General features: G+C 40.5%; 1 protein-coding gene across 2 annotated transcripts in view; it reads left to right on the forward strand.

The window, feature by feature from the left end:
• Window positions 1-24,832, forward strand: part of zdhhc8b (zinc finger DHHC-type palmitoyltransferase 8b) — an 82,315-nt gene continuing 57,483 nt past the window's right edge. The window contains exon 1 of one of the 2 annotated variants that reach the window (XM_061818617.1): window positions 1-368. In XM_061818617.1, the coding sequence (XP_061674601.1) occupies window positions 265-368 (104 nt within the window). In that variant the 5' untranslated portion in view covers window positions 1-264. Of the gene's footprint in view, window positions 369-438; window positions 549-24,832 lie in introns of those variants that run through there. The other variant, XM_061818618.1, reaches the window with a different exon arrangement.

The following is a 24,832-nucleotide window of genomic DNA, read 5'->3' on the forward strand; positions in this document are numbered from 1 at the left end:
GCCTGGTTGATGGAAACATTTGCGTGGAGGCTCCACCTTTCCGAGCTGTGCAGTGACCTCACCAGTGGGCTGGCTTGGAAAGGGTGGGATTTCCAGGTTTTCGGTCTCAGGGCTGCTCCTGTCTGCAAGGATCTCTGCAGCTTCAGCGCTAGCAAACACTGGACTGATTGTACCTGTAACACCAGAAAGGCGACACTGGATATTTTTTCCCCCTGCATGCTATTGCACCCGGGATAAACAATTAAGGAATGTGGAAATTACAGAATGCCCAACAGCGCTGGAAAGAGATTTAAACCCACCAAATACATCCCGGTGTCCACAGCAGCCGTGCTTCTTGTGGGATCGAGCACTTTATTTCTCGTTTTCACGTAAGTTGCATGTTGCATTTTTTTACTCCTTCTTGGTGGGAGTGTATCTGTGGGGGTTTGCACGCGTGGATTTGAGCCACTAGGGTGGAAATAATTCAATGGAGTATATCTGACACGGCGCGGCTTAGCATTGCGCTTTGCAAAACCCTCCAGTGGTCATTCAGTATTTGGAATGAATGGGTAAGACATAACTTGCTTGTTGAAGACATCGGATAAAAGCGCCATGCTCTAGTTAGGCTTTACAAACTCACTTTAATTCAGCCAAACCTTATCTTCAAATAACTGTTTAATTGGCTCGACAGGCCACAGCGTTCAATCCACAAATTTAAAATGATTGCTAGTCATAGACAATGTCTGAAGAGTTTCAATAATCAAACGATCCTTGCAAATGTTCTTTGTAACAAATGGGTTTCCTGTATTTCCATTTTTGAGCTTTTAGTAGTTTGGCTTTCCAGGTTTTGAGTCAGATCAAGGATGTGGAAGATTGCATTAAAAAGTATTACCTCTCAGCATCTCTCTCTCTCTCTCCTCTCTCTCTCTCTCTCTCTCTGTCTGTGTGTGTGTGTGGTGTGTGTGTGTGTGTGTGTGTGTGTGGTGTGTGTGTGTGTCACACACAGTATGGATGCAGGTGTACGTCACGTTTTGGCTGTGATGTATTGGTTCAACCAATAACCCCAATAAAGCCATCCAAGGTCAAAACCTGAAGGAAACATAACCCATTCTTCCCTATTTCATGTACAATCAAAAAGTGAAATGGCTCATCGTGATTCTTCTCCATCCAGTGCACGTGGGAGAAGATGATCTGAAGCTGCATTTCCCCTCTGGAATTTATCTCATAGAAATTCACATAATGGGTGCCATGAGTCATGATTTGTGTATTTGAAAACTGAAACTATGTTGTTTTGTTGAATGCATGAGCAAGTGAGGAGGCTTGATATGCACGCCTTCTTGTCTTCGGACTCTTAATGTCAACTCTTGAGACTGAAGCAACCATATGGTGTTTGCAGCTTCAGCAGGTCGCTTGGACTGCAGTTTTAAAAGTGTCAGCGGTGTTCTGCCTTTGCATCGACAAATGGCTACATTTGCACACTCATTTAGGCTGACTGTGCTGTTTTTTGGTTGGTTTTGTTTTGTATTTTGGGGATAGAAAAAAAGGAAATACCGTTTGCTCTCCAAAAATATTTCTCCGGCCTGAGGTGATTTTATAGCAATTGTGGACATCACTTAAGTGTTCACAAACCTTCATTCCACAGCAGATGGTTTAAGGATGAGGATTAAGACTTGACTCAGTTGCTCCTTCTTTTTGCAGTTGAAGGCCTAGAGGATTGATTTCAGCATAATGGAACTCCCTGGGGAGTAGTCCACATCCAAACTAGGCCATGTCCCACTATTGTCAAACACACATTAGTCCATTACATCATCTAGGCTTGTCTTTAATCATAAAGTACAATATAGGCCACAGTGGATTATTTAAAAAAAAAAAAAAAGTTATGTTGCAAATTGGGCAATTGAAATAGAAAATGATGACCATCATTTCCCCCCACTTTAACTTGACTTTACACCAACCTGATCGGTTTGAGCAGTTTTAGCCGCTAATTAGCGTTTTATGGCAATCGTCTTGCATGTCGTAATTCCCCAATTTGATTGATGATGATGTCATCAATCGGCGTCACGTATGATTCCAAAGGTAGTTTATTTACTCTGGGCAACACCTGTTTATGCATACCAGGTCAGTGAGAAAGTTGGAGTAAGCCCAGCATTAACATTATTTATTCAAGTAATTTGATTGCAGTAAAGTAATTTAATTACAGTGAGTTAGCAGCCATTATTTCTTTCATGTTGTAATGTTGATTTGACCTAAATTTATGTCAGTGGTCTATCCTCGAATGCCCCCTTGAGGTCATTGATGTTTTAACTTTTGTCTAAAATTCTCGAGAATCATTTTGAAGGTACAGTACCCAGTGTACAGTACACAAGTATATACAACAAATGAATGAAAGTTACCTAAATGGACACATTACTCCATCTTATCGGATCGGTAATTGGTTATTGTTTTTTTTTTTTTTCTTTTTTTGTTTTTTTAAACTTGCTAACCATGCTTCTGTAAACCCAATCTTTTACCCTTAGATCAAACTTGCCAACAGACAACCTGTTGTCTTTTGGCAATGGATGATGAGAACTGCGGCCATCTTTGGTCTATTCATACTGTACGTGGGGTTTCTGTATTTGGCGTCCTAACAGCTTGTGTTGGCCGCTGAGGTTAAAATGACAACACATTAGGGTAGATTTATTAATAAAACCACGGCATGACAATGAAACATCTGGGGAAAAGCTGTTGATAAAATAAGCTTTTAGTCATGGATTAGTTGTGATAATACAGTTGATCTATAATAGGATTCTGTCACGTAATAGAAAACTTGTTACATTTGTTATTCATTTCTACAATTTCAAAGTCCACTGAGTGCATAAGCAGCTAGAAATAGAAACATTGTTGTAATTTGTTTGCAAGTCTAATGAGTCACACGTGGTAAGATGAATGGAGACTATAAATTCGTCATCAAGAAGTAGCCTTAGTTTAGCACTTCTTGCACTTTGTTTGTGAATTATAAGAGTGGTTGTGAGTGTCATCATGTGGTACCAGTCAAGCTCCAGCCTGAGAGCTGAGCTGTGTGTGAGCAGGCCTGACAGGAATCTAATCTGCAGCTTCCACATCTGTTTCCTCCTTTTCATAGCACATCCATACAGCCGCACTTCATTCAGATCCTACAGAAAGCATTGTTTGCACTCAAACTCTTGTCGATTTTTAATCTTCACGTATGTCCGGCATGGCAGTTGATGGACTGCAGTGTGGCAGAAGTAAGTGGGATAAACAATGCTGCCATTTAAAGCCATTTCAATTTCATTGAACTTTTTTAGGTTCTTCCTCTTCTTAGCTGTACAGAACTTACTAACCAGTATTTTTCAGCTGTTGATGTAAAACTATTTATCTGGTTTCTTTATTTGAAACATCTGCTTACTGTTTGGAAACACTTTGGATGTGTGCTGTTTATAGTCTTTTAGGACAGGGTATCTAACTCCTTGTAGAGGTTCCTGAGCAGTAAAAATTTGAACCATGGTTACTGCTTACTGAAGAGTCTAAAACTGAAGCAGGAGAACAGAATAGAATGTGGGTTTGGGTTAGGCGTATGGCGATACAAAACCTTGTTTACGCAATGTCAGTGTCACCAACTGTAGGTGGATCAGAATTGTGTTTTCTCACAAAGAGATGGTTGTGACTTGTGAGGCATCTTTTTCATCTTGTAACCATCCATCCATTTTCTTAGCTGCTTATCCTCACGGGGGTCATGTGAATGCTGGAGCCAATCCCAGCTGTCATCGGGCAGGATAATCTCTGAACTGGTTGCCAGCCAATAAGAGGGCACACGGAGACAGACAACAGTCGCACTCACAATCACACCTAGGGGCAATTTAGAGTCTCCATTTAATGTTGCTTGTTTTGGGGATTCGGGAGGAAACCGGAGTGCCTGGAGAAAACCAACCCAGGCATGGGAAGAACATGCAAAACCCACACAAGCGGAGCGGAGATTTGAACCCGGGTCCTCGGGACTGTAAGGGCAACGCTCTATAGCTGCTTCACTGTACTGCCAAGATCAAGTATGTCAAGAAAAAAAACAAAGTTTGAGTGTCCCCATTTCTGTTTGGCACCCTGCTACAACAATTTAGTCTTAAACAACATAACTCATTTTAATTTAGCAAATCTTGACAACTGAACCGTTCATGATCTTATTTTTGTTCAAAACCTTTGTTTTGTTTCATTAGGTCTTTTCAGATCAATGCATTTGCTCTGGGTGGGAACTTCCCACTGAAAAATATAAACAAAAAATGACACTGACCGACTCACTGTGTATTGACCGGTGCTGTGTTGTGTTACCACAACAATGAAAATGTATTGAGTCTTGGGAGAAATGATCATATCCATAGTCATAATGATCCCACTCCACTTCCCTCCCCCATTACATGGCATGAGGTACATACAGTAATTAATAAATCCACTCTTTGTGACAATTTTGTTTGTTGATGATCCTTGAGAATTTCCAATTGTAAATTATGTGCTTTGGGTCTATAAAGGTTGGATTCATTCTAAACAGTCAAATCAAAACATCATCACAACATGACAGAAATGGAATGGCTTCTAATATACCGAAATTAAATAACTTTACTTTAATCTCTTCACACACAACAAAACATCAGAGCATATGTCAACGAAACGCCTGCATGCTTGCTTACAACTGTTAGTGCTAGTACTAGCTTGCTAGGCTGCATAAAGTTTTGTTGCCTGTTTGCAAATTGTATCAAATTGAACGTACGTGAACATGCTGCAAGTAGTGATTCCTTTGCATACTACGGAGCGGAGGCCCCATACCACCACTGGTACTTATTCGACGCTTTCAGAATTACTTGTCTACGATGTTACAATCGTGAGAAACTTGGGCCAACATGGAGCTGTCCGGCGTCAACTCACTAACTGGTGCATCCCGGAGGGGTTTGGGAGAAGGACACGAGCCGGTGATAAAGTAAAGGAATGCGAAGTGAGAGAGACAATTGGGACAGGCGAGTTGCATCAACGGACGGACGAATGGGGTGGAGGAAAATTGAAGTCATTTGTTTGCATTTAAGTTTTGCAATTTCAGATACTAAAAATGTGGATTAACTAACGAGATTTTTGCCTCACGATGACGCCTGTAAGAACTTTCTACTCTTCCTTTTGCTATGTCAGAGCCTTTTCAATAATATTAAATGAAAGTAGCTTAGGACATGTTTGTTCATTGATTAGAATCTGTGTTGTTTGTGATTAAAGAGTACATAGTGGTTTACCTCAGGAGGTTGGTTAAACAAGCTTGTAATTCACTTTTGAACAGTCATGTGCTCTGACGCTGTAGCTGCTTGCTTCCTCCTGTGTGATTTCAGTCGATATTTGCTTGAGCTTTTGCTTCCTCTTAGTCAGATTCAATCATTCAAAGTGTTGCTTATATGACATGACATTTGTGTTTATTGAACATAAGATAGAAGATGAATGATTTTTTTTTTTTTTTACAACAGCCACCTTTCACAATCAAAATCAACACAATGCAGCATTTTATAATGAAGCGATGGCACACCTAAACCAGAAGAAGTCCAATTTAGGTGGACCGGAGTGGAAGGGGCCATTTTGACCAGGTTCCAGTGGCTTAGGGTGAGTTTTCCCGAAATTAAAAAGATGAGATCCTGGACTCATGTCACAGGAAACACGGCAGTTTATCTTGATTTAAATATTATAATCCAACAGGTCCAAAATCCATTTTGGCTCTGTTCATAAACCCCCTGCAACTGTGCAGGTTTTTTGGTTGGTCGAGATAAGTGATCGCTGATGATAAAACCAGTAGAAGGCCACTGTGGTGTTGGTTCATCTTCATCTGGCAGAATCAGATAATAATGTCAATTCCCCTGGTATTCATCCATCAGCAGCTTGTAGGTCTGCTGACAATTGACAGACACATTAGCGTTACATTATTTTTATATTCTGTGATCCTTTTGCTCATTTTTCAAGTTTCAGGGAGCCATCCTCATCAATAACACTTGTAAGCAAGACGTGGTTTTAGGTAAAGGTCACTTCAAAGTATAGCTATTTTTCAACAAGCAAAAGTGATCATTTGGATTTGGTGTTATTACTATATTATCATTGATTCAAATATTTAAAAAAGCACTTTGACACCTTTGAGCTGTTTTCGGAATGGCCTGCAACTAAGAGATGGAGCACCGCTATTCATCCAGCTAAAGTATTTTCAAGTTACCCCTCGGGGAAGTTGGTGTAAAGCAGTTTCAGTCATAATTCCAGCAAAGATCACTGAAATGCAGAGGGAAAAGTGTTGTCATTGAAATCACAAATCACACAAGTCACAAGATCAGGGAATAAGAAGACTGTGTTTCCAATCTTGTTTCCAGTTATTGTGTCACTCCTTCACAACCAGGTGAAGATAACACTGAGTGTGAGGTTGAAGATCACGCTGAGATCCTGTTCCTGCCACGCTTTTAACTACCACAAAATTAACTAGAATGGCACTAAGCAGACGACAGAGCTCTAACATAGATGTACAACTAGGCACTAAATTATGGACCATTGTCCCAATAATAATATTTTATTAGTTGTTGTTGTTGTTGAGTCACTCAAGGTGCCTGAGGATGGTCCTTTAGAAGTGCTAGACTTGCATATGGGAGCCTCCATAGTTCTAAGAAGAGAAGAAGAAGATGACGAGAGAATTTTGGGAGCAAAGGAAACGGGGTGATAGACATGGAGGTAGAGGGGGCGCTTGACTAGCTTGTGCCACCAGAGCTAGGGGGAAGAATCCGAGCAGAAACTGAAACCAAAGCGTTGAAGTCCCTTTGAATATCGGGTCGGGCCGGAGCAGGTCCTGTTGGCACCCCCGTTGGCAGGCGCTACAGATGATCGAAGTAAAGTCTAAGGGAAAAGGGAGCCTCACATGGGGCGAGTCAGAGTGATGTGATCATTGTAAGGCTCCCCAGGAAGAGAACCCCTCGTGGGACACCACGTGAAGGTACCTGATCTTTGTCCCGTTTAGTTGTTGTGCTTTCACGTTGTGAGTAATCATTTTTTGTGTTATTATAAGAAGCGTAGCCAATCCCCAGAATATCACTAAAAAGTTAAAAATAATTGTCTAGTATTTGTCATATTGCTAACCTCATATCGTTAGCAATGGTTCTAATTGTCAGTAAAGATTGTCAGTAAAGAATGAAAATGTGATATGTACCAGCATAATGTTTGTGTACTCAGTGAGTCATACTTACTTAGATTATACAGTACGTTTTAAAAGGGAGTAAGGTTCAACCTTAAATTCCTCAATAATTTACAATCATTTGATTTGCTAATGCAACTGGCTTCCTTGTTTTTGTAAGCTCTTTATGGTTTCTTTGACGCAATGATTGTGCTGTATTGGTGCTCGTACCTTCTCCAAATACTGCCTTGAGACGCCATCTTCAAAGAAATTAGAGCCACGTGAAGTCCGTGCAGAGCAGTGCGGGAAAGTTGAGCGAGGTACTTTCCTCCCCAGCAAGTTCACAGAGTGAGGCCACCTGGAAAGCGACTTCTTGGCGAACATGTGGGACTCATTTAGACTTCCAGCCTCTCCCTCCATGGTTTGTCTGTTTTTTAAACCAAGAGACTGGCAATAAGTGCTATTGACTCTGCAGCCTAACCTTTTCTGCTGGAGGCCTTCCAAGTTGTCTCAAGCAATAAGAAATTCTTCGAGGGAAAACTGACAAATACTGTATGCACTGTGCGATCCAAAGGGCAGGTCGACTCGGCCTTTGACCGTTTTTGTAGTGGTGGTTTTAAATTGGAAGCTTTCTGGTCTTCTGGCCTTCTTTCATTTTTGTGGTAATGTTGAACCACAAAGTAGCTGTTTCAGAATAACCCTGTCATTTATACCGTATAGGTTTTACCTTTATATTTCCACACATAATTAAAGGATTGTTAAATTTGTATCTATTTTGGAGAGACTACTTCTTCTTCTTCTTCCTTTCCTTTCGGCTTGTCCCATTAGGGGTTGCCACAGCGTGTCATCTTTTTCTGTCTAAGCCTATCTCGTGCATCTTCCTCAGTCCTCATGTCAGGGACATCAGGGCCAACTGTCTTTCCATTTTTTTCATTCTCTTCACTGTCTTTCTAACTTCCCCCTTACTAATCATTGCCACTTCCTGGTCATTCATGCTTCCCTCTTCTGCTCTACCTTCTCTCTCATTTTCTTCATTAACTTCTCAAAATACTCTTTTCATCTACTTAGCAAACTACTGGCACCAGTCAACATATTTCCATCAGTATCCTTCATCACCTTTACTTGCTGCACATTTTTCCCATCTCTATCCCTCTGTCTGGCCAACCTGTAGAGATCGTTTTCTCCTTCTTTCATATACAACCTGGTGTACATGTCGTCATATGCCTCTTGTTTAGCCTTAGCCACCTCTACCTTTGCCCTACGTCGCATCTCAATTTATTCCTTTCGCCTCTCCTCAGTCCTCTCCGTGTCCCACTTCTTTTTCACTAATCTCTTACCTTGGATGACATTTTGAATTTTGAGGTTCCACCGCCAAGTCTCCTCCTCCCTTTTCCTACCAGAAGACACACCATGTACTCTCCTGCTTGCCTCTCTGAATACCTTGGCAGTAGTATTCCAATCTTCTGGGAGCTCTACCTGTCCATCTAGAACCTGTCTCACCTCTTTCCTGAAGGCCACAAAATATTCTTCCTTTCTCAACTCCCACCACCTATTTCTCTGTTCTACCTTTGTCTTCTTAATCTTCCTGCCCGCTACCAGAGTCATCTTACACACCACCATCCTATGCTCTCAAGCTACTCTCTCTCCCACCACTACCGTACAGTCAGTAACCTCCTTCAAATTACATCGTCTGCACATAATATAATCCACCTCCGTGTTTCTACCTCCACTCTTGTAGGTATCTATTTTGGGGAGAAATAGTCAGTATTGACTTCTTTCTGTTCTTTGAGAAAAGGCTATACTGTACAGGAATCACAATTTAAATCTTCCCAAGAATAATTAAATTCAAGACATACAGTACAGTATGTTTATTTTGTGGTGGACAAAATGAACTATATGAACATCCTCCTGTTCAAAGTAAATTTATGTAACATAAGATGAGCTCATTTGTCCTACAATGGGGGAATTTGTATGGAAGTAAATATGTGCCACCAGGATTCGAATTAATCAAGTTTCGCTTTCTTAGTCACGTGATGTCGCATGCGAAGAAAGCGCAAGTGGATTGGCTGGGTGTTGGGTTCTGACCTGAAGTAACACTGCCTTCTTAACATTGAATTTAGACGATGAATTTCAGACAGCGAAATGTAGTCAGATGAATCTCAGGAGACTGAAGATATTACATTTGAGTTTTAACGGTTGAATTTTTTTATTTGACGAATTTGTTAACATTGAAAAGTTAAACTGAAATACAGGTTTTGGAAATGTGATCACTTTGAAATAACTGGGAATTTTACAACATGAAATTTTCAGTGGCATTTTTAATTCAAATCCTCGTGGCAGATATTTACTTCCATAAATTTCCATCATTTCAGTGCCAATAGTGGATGTCAGAAATATACAGATTAAAATAGCATGCAAGAGAAGAACTAAACTCTAAACTCTTGTCCATGCATGAACTATCCAATTACCTATTTGTTTGTTGGTAAAATAGAGTGTGAAGTTTTGACTTTTGCTATCTGAATTAATAGACTTTCATTGTTTTTTTTCATTTGTTTTTTTTATTCTTACCAAGGTTGAAAAAAGGCAAATGAATCCATAGACACAGAAGTTGTTGACAATGGTACATCAAAATCTGATATCTGATTTGTTTCAGATTGCAACCGTGTCTGCCATAACAAAGTCGATGCAATAAAAACAATAAATACTGAAGCCATAATTTATTAATGATCACTGTTGTGAGGGGATAATTATGTTCTGCAGTTGAACAATATGCAGAATCATTTTTATCCGAATACATGGTTTATTTCAATAATTGTATTGTGGTAACGTTCTTGCCGAAATACAAAAAAAAGAGAACATTACGACAGATTTGGACATATTGTTCTGTAAGATAGTTCTATAGGCTATCAGCTTTTTATGCGTTCATTGTGTTTATATCCTGTATACAGTATCTTATTTATATAAATAAATGATATATTTTGTACAGTACCAGACATGAACAAACGTCATCAATCCTAGTTAAGCTCGTTCACGTAGCAATCACAGGAAGTCAGCTATCTGTGTTTTCCGCGTTTGTCACGAGATGTTTCTCATATAGCATGGATGGACCTCATTTTAGTATTAGAGCTGCATGTGCCAAATGCCCGAACGCTGCACAAGGTAACAAAGGCATTTGGAGAAAGAAAGACAGAGAGGACAAAAAGATGATATAAAATAAAAATAAAAATGTACAGAAACATGAGAGCTCTGGATCCAAATTTATTTTAGGAGCTACAAATTTGGATTTGTTCAGAAAGTTGTTGGTTGTCAGGAAACTGTCCGAAATTCATGAATGTGAGTTGCAACAAATAAAAATATTGTACAATGGACCCCAGAGGAGGGTACTTTGGGTTCATTCATTTTCAGAGGCAGTTAGTTATAATTAGTACTTGGCTCGCTTTATATTTTCTACATTGATGAGGCATCTGATTAGTTGAAACCATTAGAACATGTAGTAAAATCTAGGTAATTCAACGCATTAATTGTGAATGTTACTTTTCCACTTGGCTAATAGTGCTGCCGTGTTTTAGCGCAAGAGTTTGAATGCATATATTGAAGTGTGAAATAATCACTGGCCCCCAGCTAATCTTTGTAAAAATGAGCTCGTGCTGCCAATCATAACAAGACTGGAGCAGCACAAAGTGTTGAAATAAAATGCTGATCAGGAATTCTTCAAAAAGTAATTTTGTAACTTTCTCCAACAGCCCATTATGTCCACCTACTCAAATCGCTTTGTAACAGTACAATTTGATGTCCACCAAAAACAACATTTAAGTTATTTAGTGGTCAGCCAGAGTTCCAGCAGGCTCTGAACCCTCTGCCGGGCATTTGACAACCACCAAAGTAGGATTGTTTCGTTACCTTTGTGTAGTTAATTATAGTTAATTAGTACTGAATCAACAATAGCATGGTCGATCAGAGCAGTGAGTGTTTATTTTTTTGATTGCCAGTAATTAACGTTTGAAAAAATGACATTGTTGTGGCAATGTATCAATGTGTTATCTCCAGTGGTAAATGGCAATGGGGCTTGGATGCTTCCCTGTCTGTCTGACAAATGCAAAATGTGTCCCTATATTCGTTTTTCTTAAAGTTAGGAGGGTTATTAACTTTTATCTTGCACCGTTTAATCTGACAGATGATTTACACTGGATGAGATTATTATTGACCGACGACAAGAATATTTATCCTGGGGGCCAAAAATCAACAACCAATGTCTTAACATCCATGCATCTATTTTCCAAGCTGCTTATCCACACAAGGGTCACACGAGTTCTGGAGCCTATCTCAGGTAACTTCAGGAGGAGGTGGACTACACCCTGTACTGGTCGCCAATCGCTCACAGGGCACATATGGACACCCTCGCCGAGTGGTAATCGATTGTAATGTCATTATAATCGATTATGGCATACCACTGCATTGATGCCGAATCGTTCATTTCCAAAACCACTCAAAATCACTTTTCTCCAAATTGACGTCTTACTGGGACCCTTGATGGGCAGTTTATCCGGCAACTCTGATGAGGAAAGCGCTCTTGAAAACCAGGCTGCGTAAAAGTCTACATTGATCCCAGAGTTTAATATGAATCAATCTAGATCCACAGATAAGCACTAATCAGGAAAAGTGCTACACGTGATTTTGTGAAATAATGTTCCTTATCTGCTTAACAACAACAACAACAAAAATTACACCTCCTAAATATGAAACCGATATTTATTGTTGGGTCATCAAATAACATGGGTATTCTCCCAGTGATATCATGACTACTGTAATCACCAGTGCAAAATAGAATCATTTTAACGTATCTTACCCAATGATTGGATAAAAAGTGATTGGAAAGCCAGCCATGGAGATTTCAGTCCATAAAAAGACGCGTCTGAAACAAAAACAAGCAACAGCAATGCATGCAGACTTAAAAGCCAAATGTTTTCCCTCACCCCCACGCCCTCATGTCTGGGGCAAAGGGAGAGTCTGGTGCATTCATAGATTTACTCTGCTTAGCATTTGCCTGGTCTCCATCTTTTTTACAGTTGAAGGAAAGTCTGTTTGAGCTTCCTTAATAATGCAGTAAATGGAATCAACATTTTAACAATATGCCATGATCTTAATAGCTTTTCCCATAACTTAGTATCATACAGTGTATCATGACTATCCAACAACTTGATTTATTGATCTTTATTACACAACTCTCCACTAAGTTTCCACTCTGAACCGGGGTGCCCTCCTCTCCCTCTAATTTGAGTCTGCCAACATCATATTGTGTTCTTCCACGGAGTTTAGTGAAATGCTACGGCACCCAAAAACATGCAAGAAGAAATTTTACATTATGTCAGTTCTCAAGGATCATGGTTCTGGTTTTGGTTCTGCTTAAAACTTGTGCCATGCACTTTGTTTCCTCTCAGAAAATCTCATTGTTAACAGCTTCTTAGTATGGTATGCTAAGACGCCACTGACACACGCCTGTGTGTTTAGTGTGCCTTGCATAATTTAGCCCACTTTGTGATAAGATAATCATTCAGTGTGCTTATCTGCCAATGCTCCTAAGTACCCCCCCCCCTACTAATGCAATCCATCCCAGGAATTGAGATGCTCACCCTGAGAATTTTTGAAGGATGTTATTAGTAATGCTACCCGTCCTGTGATGTCAGTTGGTTCTGCGTGGTTGAAACTCAAGCATTTGTGGGTTGACTAAAATCTATTAGTTATATAAATCATAGGACGTCGTCATCCTTGACGATGAAATCTAGCGTGATTTTCAGAACAAGTGAGTCTGTTTGACAAAGCGCAAACAAAAAGCCACAATGGGAATCTCAATTAAACAGTTTCCCACAGCAGATGAGCTGACTTGAAGACATGCTGATGGTCGACAAATGTCACCTGTCTCTCTGACGCTCAGCAGAACAATTGTTGAAGATGGTGTTGGCTGCAGCTGTCCCCGAGATGAGTCAAGGCGCAAAGGAGTGCCATCTGAAGTGTTGCTCAAATGTCATGTCTTAGCAGAGACTCTGGCAAAACGTCAGCTCACCTCTGGCAGTGATGCTGGATGCTACTGTTGTTGTGTCTCCGGAAGGCAACAAAAAAAAGAGAAAACTTCAGACAGGGGGGGGGGGTCTGGGGGGGGGGGATGTCACAGCAGCTGCACACTCTTGGGTTGAGGTGTGGTGGCAGCTAGAAGATGGAGGTCATGTCTATCCAACACATCTCTCTTGAAAACCAGATATTTTTACATGCATTTTCCCTTTGCATCCAGACAGAAACTACACTTCAGTTCAATTCCTCAAACTTTATTCAAGTGGAGCTTATGCAGGGCTATGCATTGGTTTTCTTCAGCAGCAATCATGCAATTAAAAAAAATAAAGCAAAAAAGTGCTTGTGTTTTTGCATCCACATAATTCTTTCCACCTAAATGTATTATTGTACATTTGTACACAGATATAAATTTAACCACCTTTTTTTACATTCTCTTGGCCTGTCATCATGTTATGTCATGTCCACCTTAGTAATTGTTTCTGTCACAGCAGTCTGAGGTGTGTAAAATTTTCATGATGGATAATTCATCACGGTTACAGCAAAGATGAAACGCATAAGAGGGACTTACTGACATTCTCTGTTGTAATTTACAATTCTAGAAAGTTATTCAAGCATAAATGAGAAAAAAAATGGAAATTGTCTGAATTATTTGTTAAAATACAGTACATACACAGTTGAAGAATATAAATAATTTGCTGAATACAAAGTTTCTCGCATAATTAAATACCTACACTTGTACTTACAGTACTGATAGATTCCAACCTTAGTATCAACAGGAATATCAATTCTAATCCTAAAACTGGCTTCTACCAGCTGAAGAAAATACCCAGACCAGAAGGAAGGCTTGCCTGTGCCAACCAACCAGGAGAAGCTCATCCATGCTTTTATCTTAAGTAGACTTGACAATTGTAATGGTCTTCTGACTGGACTCCCCAAAAAGAGCATTGAACAGCTGCAGTTTGGTTTCTGACCAGAACAAAGAGATCAGAACATATTACTCAAATTCTAATGTCTCTCTGCAGGCATTCCAGTCAGGTTTAGAATACTTTTTAAAATTCTGCCCATGGTCTATAAATCAATCAATTCCCCAAGTATAAATGTTTTTAAGTCCAGGTTAAAGACTCTTCTATTTCTCTCATGCTATTTATAGCATTTCCACTTTTAAATAATATTTCTTGCAGTGTATGCTGTTTAAATTGTATTTATATTTTTGTATGTTTTAAATTTTTATAAGCTGTTTTTCCCTTTGTTTTTAAATGCTTTTAATCACGTAAAGCATATTGAGTTACATTTTGTACAAAGTGCACCTTATACACGAATTCCCTTTTGTTTGCTTTGTTTACTTATTTCGAAAAACAGAATTTAGATTTCATGGCTCTCATTCGCTACTATTAGAGATGAGAGTAGAACAAGGCTACATATTAACCCATGTTAACAACATTATTTAGACTGGAAATTGCACATTAACGTTAATATAAGTGAAGATACAATAAGATGCAACTTTACTGGTTGTGGGTACATTTTGTGGGTATAAATTGGTAATGTTATGTAAGGAATGTGAGGATTCTATTTATTATAAAGCCAATTCAACTGTGACATCGCATCTAGGGTTGCATGATTATGACCAAAATAATAATCATGACTATTTTTATCAATATTGTAGTCACAATTATTTATTACAATTATTCGTCACATTAGTTATCACTGATGACTACAATGTAGTGGTCCACTCGCTTGACTTTGGTGCAGGTAGCCTTGTTTCACTTCCCAGTCAGTGACGTCGATATGTGCCCTGCGACTGAACAGCGACGAGTTTAGGGTGTGGTCTGCCTTTTGCCCGAAGTTAGTTGGGATAGCCTCCAGCACTCCCGCGACTCTTGTGAGGATAGGTGGCTTGGAAAATGGATGGATGGATATTCTCACATTAGGGAAAATTGTCTATTGCACTGCTTTTCAACAAACAATATGCAACAGTTTCCAGTGCAAAATTAATATTTAACTAAGAATAAACAATCCATAATAAAAAAAAATGTACCTAAGAAAATTACTTTATCAAGGGCTTTGTTTCTTTCGGCTTGTCCCAATAGGGGTCGCAACAGCGTGTCATCTCAGATGAACGGTCATATTTGTTTGGTACAGTTTTTACAGCAGATGGCCTTCCTGATGCAACCCTTCTTGGGAAGTGGGGGCCCCAGTGAAAAACGAACACACGACCCCTGGTTTACCAAACCAATACGCTAACCACTGACCTATGGGGCCCACTTTACCAAGGGCTAACTGAATAAATATCCTATGGCAAAGTACAATCAAGAATTGCAACTTAATGGAAGCAAATATTGTTAATAGATAAAGTGCAATAATATGAGGCTTTCAGCACCAACTTTTCATTTGAAAATACCTGTCAATATACATAGTAAATCGTCAAGGACGGTACCGCTCTGTTGGTCAGTCGTGCATTGTCGCTTACTGCAAAGAAATCAACAGCGTTTGTTTTTTTTTTTGCGGTCAAGCCAGCTGAAGAGTTGAAGTCATGACAACCGCTACAATAATTGTTAATTTTGTCTTACCGTGACAGAGCACCTCTCTGCCAACTTCAAAGTAAAAGCTACATATGTTACTACATTGGGCCCTAATGCCAATTTGGGCTTTTTTTTTTCAAATTTGACTGGGAGTTCGATACCAGTGCTTAAGCCTTTACTATACGTTTTACTCCTTGTGGCTGTCTTTTTTTTTTCCTTTCCCTTTTTGTGTGTGTCACGTTTGGCTGTTAGGTCATGCAGAATAAAGAACCTGCCTTATCTTTATGCCGGAAGAGTGGAGTTTTTGAGCTTCCACTGTGATTTCTTCTCATTTTAATTGAAGTTTCATTGAGAATCAGAGTTGATGAGTCGAACATAACAGAATTTCTGGAGGGGTTAGAGACAGGAGAAAAAAAAAAGATAGATTAGGCTGCGGGCACTGCTGCAAAGGCCTACAAGGGTCTGCATTTTAAATGTAAACAATTGCCAATGAACAGGCTCATTTAATCTTGGTAGGCAAATTCGGGATCTTGATTACAGGTTGATTAATTGTGAAGCCCTAATTGCAACCCGGAATTTCCAATAAATTGTTAATTCACCATTAGCACCATTTAGCATTTCGTGCCAGTTTATTGTTATGGTGATGTAGTCCATAATCTTAAAGCTGCGTTTCATTTTCCGTGCCATCAACAGCAATTTGCAGATATTTAATCTCCAAACATTTGCATGTGTATTCCTATTTAATCAGAAATGAGGCACTTTTTTTTCCAGATACATGGCTACTTTAAATATAGTCATGTGAATGTGAACAATTGTTTGTATGGATCGTAACAGTAATTTGACCAACAATGGTAATGACACTTGTAAAATATTGTATCAATTCAGAGCCCGTAATTATAAAATCAGCCCCGTATTGCATTATTGTTATTACTACTATTACTACTTCTTGAGAATATTTTTTCTTAGAACCAATTATGACCTTTTTGATGGTAAGAACTGATAAGTATTTAAATAATCGAAGGCGTAAAATGAATCAATTTTAAAAAGAAAATTTGGTAGAGCATGTCTTTGCCATTATTGATCAATTTTAATAACTGTATAAATAATTTATTTATACAATGCGGCATTAACTGCATGCAACACAAATTTTGCTGTATAATGTGAAGAAAATGTGGGATTTTCCTGGGAATTCATGGATAGTGTAGGTGAAATTTAAAGTATCTGTTTAATCTGGTTTGTAATCAGAACAACAGTACATTCAAATCTGCTTTCCACAATCTTCCCTAAAATAGCCGGAAGCACCTGCCATCCCTTTAGCTCTTGTTGTCATCCGTCAAGCATCTTTAATGAGAGTGACAGCTCCTCAGCTCTTCAACTTCAGGCCAGGAAAGACTAAAAGTCTCTAAGTTGTCATATGTTTTGTCCGTGGATCATACCACAAGAACCCCGAGGTGTTTACTGAAGCAGAATATTTTTTGCTGCTGTCCTTATCTGCACTGCACGTAGGCCCTTAAAGCACGATGTGTAGCCACTCTGTTACAAATGTGTGTTACTGCTTTATATTCACTGCGTGTGAGCCCGCGACAAGGGCCACTATTCAAGCACTTCAGTGCGTTCATTTACAATCTGCTCTCCACAAGTGGCGACTGATGATCACTGACGCCTATTTTTAACTCGCCACCACTCCCTCCACCGTAAATGGAACAAAGCACTGAAGTCTCATTGAAATCGGTTGCAAAGCTTAACTTTGAGGTAGTTGTCCGTGTGTAACTACACACATGGTTGTACTATATCCTTCTCTCAGGGTTTCAAAAAAAAAAAAATTTTAAAAGTTATTTATACTTTTGATGGTTCTGCTGCCGGAAACATTTTGAAGTTTATCTTAGCAGTAAAACGTCCATCTGTCTGCCTGCTTGTTCAATACCTGCAGTGTACTCATTGGCAGCAACATAAAATGCACGTGCACAATGTAATGTGTCAGTCAGGAAGAGGACTATCTTGGTTGTAGATTTCTCTTTAGAAGTACTGTAGAAAAAGGTCATAATTGAAAATTTATTTTCACTTCTCGCCATTACAGACTGTTTGGATTGGGGCCGAATCTGGTAAGTGGAGCAAGGGTGGCAGTTGCAACCACAAGAAGGCAGGTTTAAGATTTAACATTTAAGGTACATTTATAGAGATTATGAAAGTGCAAATGACTGTTTATTAATAATTTGATGCTGTCAGAACTCCAAGCACCTTGTTTCTGCTTGGTCAATTTGGAACATCTTGTCACCCTGAGGCCCGTCTCGAGCGTCACAGTGATAGAGATTTCATATGTCTGGGAGTGTGTGTGCTAGTATTTGGATTTGGTTGTTGCTGGTACATTTGCCACATGGGCCATCGGAATCATCTTCATTTGCCAAGTGTGTAAGAAATATAAAAGGACTTTGTCTCCGTTGGTTGGGGGGACTCTTAATCCTACAACATGACATACATTGTGACGAAAGATATTTTTAGGAGATAAAAGCACACTTAGGAGAGTCACTTAGCGATGAATGGTTGCCAGGAACATGGTAAGGCTGATACAATCGCAATTGACCCCTCCGTAGAAATTGCGTCATCCGCGTCGCTGACAAATATAATATATTATAACCCAAAGACGAATTCGTCAGTGACAGTTTCCTATTTTCGTGTTACCTATCACACTTGTGTGCAGAATCTGTATGTGTATCTGTATAGCCATTTGTGAACCGCCGTATGAAGGAAAAGAAGGCGAGGCTTGATTTACGAGTTGTTTCTCTCGTTTTCTTTGTGTAACGTCACGCGCTCCCCTCAATAATTATTCTTGAATTAGTGCCGAACCTACGTAAGTCCCGACCGAGTACGACAATCACTACTTTAGTGTCCTCAAACATTCCTTCCTTCAGTCTTGGTGTCTCGGTTCACGTCGAAAGCTTTTAGGACTGCTAGTCCAGTTTAGCTTAGCTCACCGCCAACAAAGCGACACGTTTGTGCAGTCAGATCATCGCAAAATATCGCTCAACACAGATCAAGTGTGTCAATCATTCACACGTAGCTATGTTATGCAAGCGAAGAACTGCTAATTCATTTATATGAGAAATGTATTGAAAATCAAATATAGGGCTTACCTTTGTGCAAACATATCTGTTCCGGTTGATGGATTCAGTTGATCATGCGGTCTTCCACAAAGTTTGATCCATCGAAGACATTTTTCGTATTCGGTCTTCTGTTCCGGTTGATTTTAGATGGATTCAGTTGATGATGCGGTCTTCCACAAAGTTTGATCCATCGAAGACATTTTTCATACTGGGTCTTCAATTTTGGAAAGGGTACGAATTGAACGCCACCAACTAGCCTTTCAGGATACCTGTCGTCACTATTATAAAGTCCGTGACTACACCTCATAACCATATCTATTGTTAAAGAAACCAAATACGCGATAAAACGCTAACAGAAGCTATACTGGACCATACAACGTTGTCTGAGGAAACTGTGGGTCCAAAAAAGGGGCATGGTTTATGCAGATCTCTGGCCTCTGATTGGTCAGTGACGCGGATTGCACAATATCCACGGAGGGGTCAATTGTTCCTCCAACTGCTCCCTGCTTTCACTGTAGATCACAATATCATTTGCGAACATCATGGTCCAAGGGGACTCCAGTCTCACCTTATCTGTCAGCCTATCCATTACTACCGCAAACAGGAAGGGGCTCAGAGCAAATCCCTTATGCACTCCCACCTCCACTTTAATTCTTCTGACACACCTACAGCACATCGGTCGTGGGAGTGCTGGAGCCTATCCCAGCTGCCAATGGGCAGGAGGCAGGGTATACCCTGAACTAGTCCCCAGCCAATCGCAGGTCACATATGGACGAATAACCATTCACACTCACATTCACACTTACAGTTAATTTAGAGGCATTATGGTGCATGTTTGGAGAAAACCCATGCAGGCGCGCGGAGAACATGCAAACGCCACACAGACGGGGCCGGCATTTGAACCCCGGTCCTCAGACATGTGAAGCATATGTGCTAGCCAGTTTTCCATTGTGCAGCCTTTTTATATCATTCTACGTTTATGTTCATCCAACAATCCATCCATGAACTTCTTCAGTGAGAGTTGGAGATCATGGCCTGATGAAGCCAACAGAACCACATCATCAGCAAAAAGCAAAATACTGAGGCCACCAAACTGGACCCGCTCTAAGTCTTTTATGCATCCGTAAAGGTTATGAACATAATCGGTGATACGGGACACCCTTGATGAAGTCCAGCTCTCACCGGAAACAAGTCCGACTTACTGTTGGCAATGTATACCATACCCTGTATGACATCGGTCATAGAGAGACCAAACCGCATGTATCGGAGGGTTTGATACCCTATACTCCCGAAGCACCCGCCTCAGGACACCCCGAGGGACACGGACAAATGCTATCTCCAAGTTCACAAAACGCATGGAGACTGACTCAGCGTAGAAGTTTTGTTTGTATGCAAATATTTCATTGATAGAAAACTACAGCTATCAAGATTAGTTTCTCATGGTTTTTAAAAGTCATTCAACTTATTCCCCGTTTCAACAAAAGATGAGCACATTTTTTCATTTGTTTTCCTTCTGTAACATGTGGACTAAAATGTGAGCTCACAACTAAGGTATGATTTTTGGCGTATCGTGCCATCCTGTACAGCCAATGGAACAGATTGACTTGGTCCTAAGAGGCGAGGTGACTCAGCTTATGACACCTGAGCTTCAAGTGAGCTTCGCGCTCCAGAAGTTGTGTACACACGTATGCACGCTGATCCGCTAATGTAGGCTGAGGACAGATCAGTGTCAGTCAAATCGGCTGCAGTAGTCACAGTGGTCGACATATCCTCTGAAGGTTATTTTTGTTGACCATTTTTATAGCAAGGTCAGTGGAAGAATGAAATCAATATTTAAGTTTATATAATAACAATAATATTTAACTCAAATGCTGCTGACCACTATAGTTTTAACATGGAAAAAATGCTCAGGTACCTCCCTGTTTATTTTAGCTGTGTATGTACATACACACATTTACACTATAAATAAATAAGTGTGCTGTCACAGTGCATTGGGCATGTGTGTTGCAGCAGGAGGAACTGATTGAATTTTATTGAATTATGATACTCATTAAAATGATGTATTTATAGTCAGGAGGTACAATCAACCTGTGTATCTACCTGTTGCCATTCATAAAATGGAATGATAGCTGTGTTCAAGTAAAGAGGTGCAGATTTTACACATAGTTGTGATGAGATTATCATTATTTCAGTATATATTCACTTTTACTTTTAATTTTGCATTTTTGTTTGGTGGTGTGCTATGAGATTATGTAAAACGTGTGTCTTGACCCAATACATGTTTGGAAACACTGCTCTGAATACAGAAGTACATGGTGTGCAGTATAACCTCATAAGTTATTGTTTTTCTAACTTTTTTTTAGATAATTCATTATAGCATTATTGTCACAACCCATCGGTACGGAGGAGGACCCAAATGCAGGACTACGGAGACGCAGAGGCAGTTTGGGAAAAGTGTTTATTCGTTCCAAAGTTGGTGATCAGGCAGACAGTCAAGTGGAGCAGCGGGAGTTAGGACGTCGGGCGTAGAGAGCAGGTCCGCGGGCAAGCAGGGGTCGGTACACGGTAGATTGATCAGAGATGCCAGGAATATCAAAGACGTCAGGCTTACAGGGTCGGTCGGAGGACAGGCGGAGGTCTGTACACCAGGGTTGCGATTAAGAGTACGGGAGTGTAGGAACGGGGCATGAGTTGCGACGATCTGGCAAAGCCAGACCGTCCACTGGGTTCTATACATACACCGGGGTAATCACTGCCGATGAGGCGCAGGTGTGCGCCTCCTAATCACAGCAGCTGTGCGGGGAACCGCACAGCCAGAGCTGGACTGGCCGGACCATGACAATTATCCAGAGTATTTACAGCAAACTGTAAAAAAAATAAAAAAATAAGAGGTCTAAGTGGTACTTGCGTTCAAGTGGAAGTACCTGTAATTTAACATTTCCTTTTAGGGACTCTTCTTTATCATCTCGAAATTCTTTTTTTGATGACATATTGTTTCTCGGCAGAGTGTTGGAACAACTGGTTAGAGCGTCTGCCTCTCAGTTCTGAGGACCTGGGTTCAATCCTAACCCTTCCTGTGTGGAGTTTGCATCTTCCCCCCTTGCCTGCAATGGTTTTCTCCAGGCACTCCTGTTTCCTCCCATATTCCCAAACATGCATTATTGTAGACTCTAAATTGCCCCTAGGTGTGATTGTAAGTGCAAGTGTTATCTGTCTCCATGTGTCCAGCGATTGGCTGGCAACAAGTTCAGAGTGTATCCCGCCTCCTGCTTGTTGATAGTTGGGATTGGCTCTAGCACTCCCCGCAACCCTCATGAGGATAAGTGGCTCAGAAAATGGATGGATGGATGGTTTCTCAGTTGATGTTTTTCATATGGCAGTTGAGACTATTCTACATGATTCATATTTGTTTATTTTGATTGTTGACCCCATTCCCAAATTAAAATGAACTTGATCATCTTAAACCCCAAGTGTCATCCCTATAAACATTCTAAAATAGATATTGTAATGAAAAATACATATAACATTATTCACTTCAATGTCTATACGAAAAAATTAATGTGACCGGAGAGCGCGTCGTCCATGCGGAAAGTTGCGGAAGTGTCCTACAATATCCAAGTGGTTGCCAAATTGGCTTCGTCCTCCGTCCGTGACGTCACCCGGACATTCGCCAATGAAAACACGCAGTGCACACTAACGATTGGAGACATGGGTGCCCCTTCTGACACGGAAGCTCTTTTTGAAAAGGAGAACACCACACAACCGAGTGAAGTTACCAGGGCAATATTACACTATTGTTTCGAGCCCTTGGGGCAATATTACACTATTGTTTCGAGCCATATTCAGATGATGTGCAATCACGGTCAAACCGCATCCCTGGCCGATCCACTTCCGTGGCGGAGATGAGCCATCGTGGCTCATCGCAGCCGGCCGGTTTGGCTTATGACAGAGCTGAGCCGTGTTGCTTTAGAGGGTTGTTCACAGACGCCGCTGTAGTGAGCAACACAGTCGAGCCGGGGCGCTTTATGCGCGCACACGGCTGAGTGAGGCATTCTCGGCTGGGTTCTTCAGAGCAAAGCCGTCCGAAAGCCCGACGCGCAGCCTTCGCAGAAGCAGTGACCGCCGAACGCAGCACCTCAGCCGGTGTGGCTGACTTTCGGCGCCGTGGTGCCATATAATGAAGCTGAGCCGTGCTGCTTTTAGGGGGATGTTCAAAGCCCCCGAAGTACTTGTTGAACACCGTCGAGCCGGGGCGCATTACTGCCTACCTGTTATTTTACTCGTCTTGTGCACCCGTGCAATCCATTTTTCACAACGAATCGGGTCTCTTGCAAACTTATGAAGGGTAAATCCATTCTCCCGAGTGTTCAAGCAATGTCCAGCAATGCAATGAGCCGGCATTTTGGCTAACACGAAGGAACGTTTTTTCATTAATAACATACTAAAAATCATCCATTTCATGAAGTCTCGTGGGTCCCAGCTGTTGAGCCTCCTGACTCCTCCCTTGATTTCAATCTTCATTTTATAAACTGTTAATCTTACCAGTAATCCCTCATTTTTTTAAAGGGCTCTTTGCTGAGTCCCTTTCACCCAGCGTTTCCGCGCCATAGTTGTGTATTAAAAATGAAAAGTTATCGAGCAAGCACTGTAGTTAGCATCCATTGAGTTTCACAATGAAGTAGAAGTTGTGGGGTGTGTGGCGGTGTGAGGAATCGTTTCCTTTCCATTTTGGAGTGCCCCATATAGTGAACTCACCATTTTGTAGTGCTCTTGTAACATAGTAGTAAATACCTGTTGTTCTATATTTAAAAAAAAAAAAAAAAATACTGAAAAATTACCTGACCAATTCACGTGTTATGGCAGTAATACAGTATGTCTTAATGTAAGTCGCTTGCTCAACTCACACAACACCAGAAGTGCTTTGTTTATATTTGTAAAATACACTCATTTTAAACCAATATTACAGTAATAAAATATATATTATTATTTGTTCAGTATTCATTTGACATCAAGCAAGTAGATTGTAATGATGTGACAGTGATGGTGCAAGTAGTCTTTGAAAACGTTTTTTTTCCTTTCACTGTTGAGTAAACTATATTTTATACACGATAGAAAAAGCCCTAACAAGTGAGTTGGGCGTAGGAAATGAATGAATGATTAATTCTAAACCACCACCAAGCCTCCACAAACAAATAATTACACGGCGTCAGTGCTAGATTCTGCTCTGACATGCACACTTCTTTGGAAACGTCCCAACAGCTTTTGACACAACAAGGCTGGAAATGTCAGTCTCAGGTGTTAAACTTCGCACATCCTTGAAAATAAACGCTTTAATGGGCAATGTGAAAGGGGCAAAGATATTGGCTTGTCATGGTTGACATTGGCTTGTCAGAACACAGTTGGAATCCAGTTTGAATTCTGCAGACTTTTATTGAGATTAGTCCTCTCTCTCTTGCTCGTGGTGTGTTTGCAAGGCATTAATGCTCCTGAAGTGGAGCACCCATCGGCACTTGCTGCCAAGGCTCAATCACTATTGTACGGTGGACTGACTGAAGAGATAAAGATCCCTGCTCCCCAGAATGGACGGACCGGGCTTAGCTCATTCTTTTCCATTATGCACTCATTTCAACAAACACGATTGTAACGGCTGATTATCATGTGCAGTAGAACACTGAGACTGCTTTGCAAGTTACCGAATGACAGAAAAACCCAGCAGGTTAGAACATTTTCTGCCTCAGCCTTGGCAATGTTCGGTATCGCAAATAGCGTTCCACCTGCCTTTTGTTTTCTAAGAAGCTCTATGTTGCTCCATCTGTCAATTCACACAACTGAACAGAAAACAGATGGACCTCTTTGTGTTTCTAAGTGCTTTTGTTCGTTTGATCCTATTGGACAGAGGTGCTTTTAAGCCCTAAAACAGAAGTCAAATGAGCATTTCCAAAGAATTGTGATTTGTCTTCACCTCCAAATAGTCATTTAGACACCCACTCAGAATGTTTGGCAAGAAT

Source organism: Syngnathoides biaculeatus, chromosome 4 (genome assembly GCF_019802595.1).
Source record: "Syngnathoides biaculeatus isolate LvHL_M chromosome 4, ASM1980259v1, whole genome shotgun sequence".
NCBI classification, from domain to species: domain Eukaryota; kingdom Metazoa; phylum Chordata; class Actinopteri; order Syngnathiformes; family Syngnathidae; genus Syngnathoides; species Syngnathoides biaculeatus.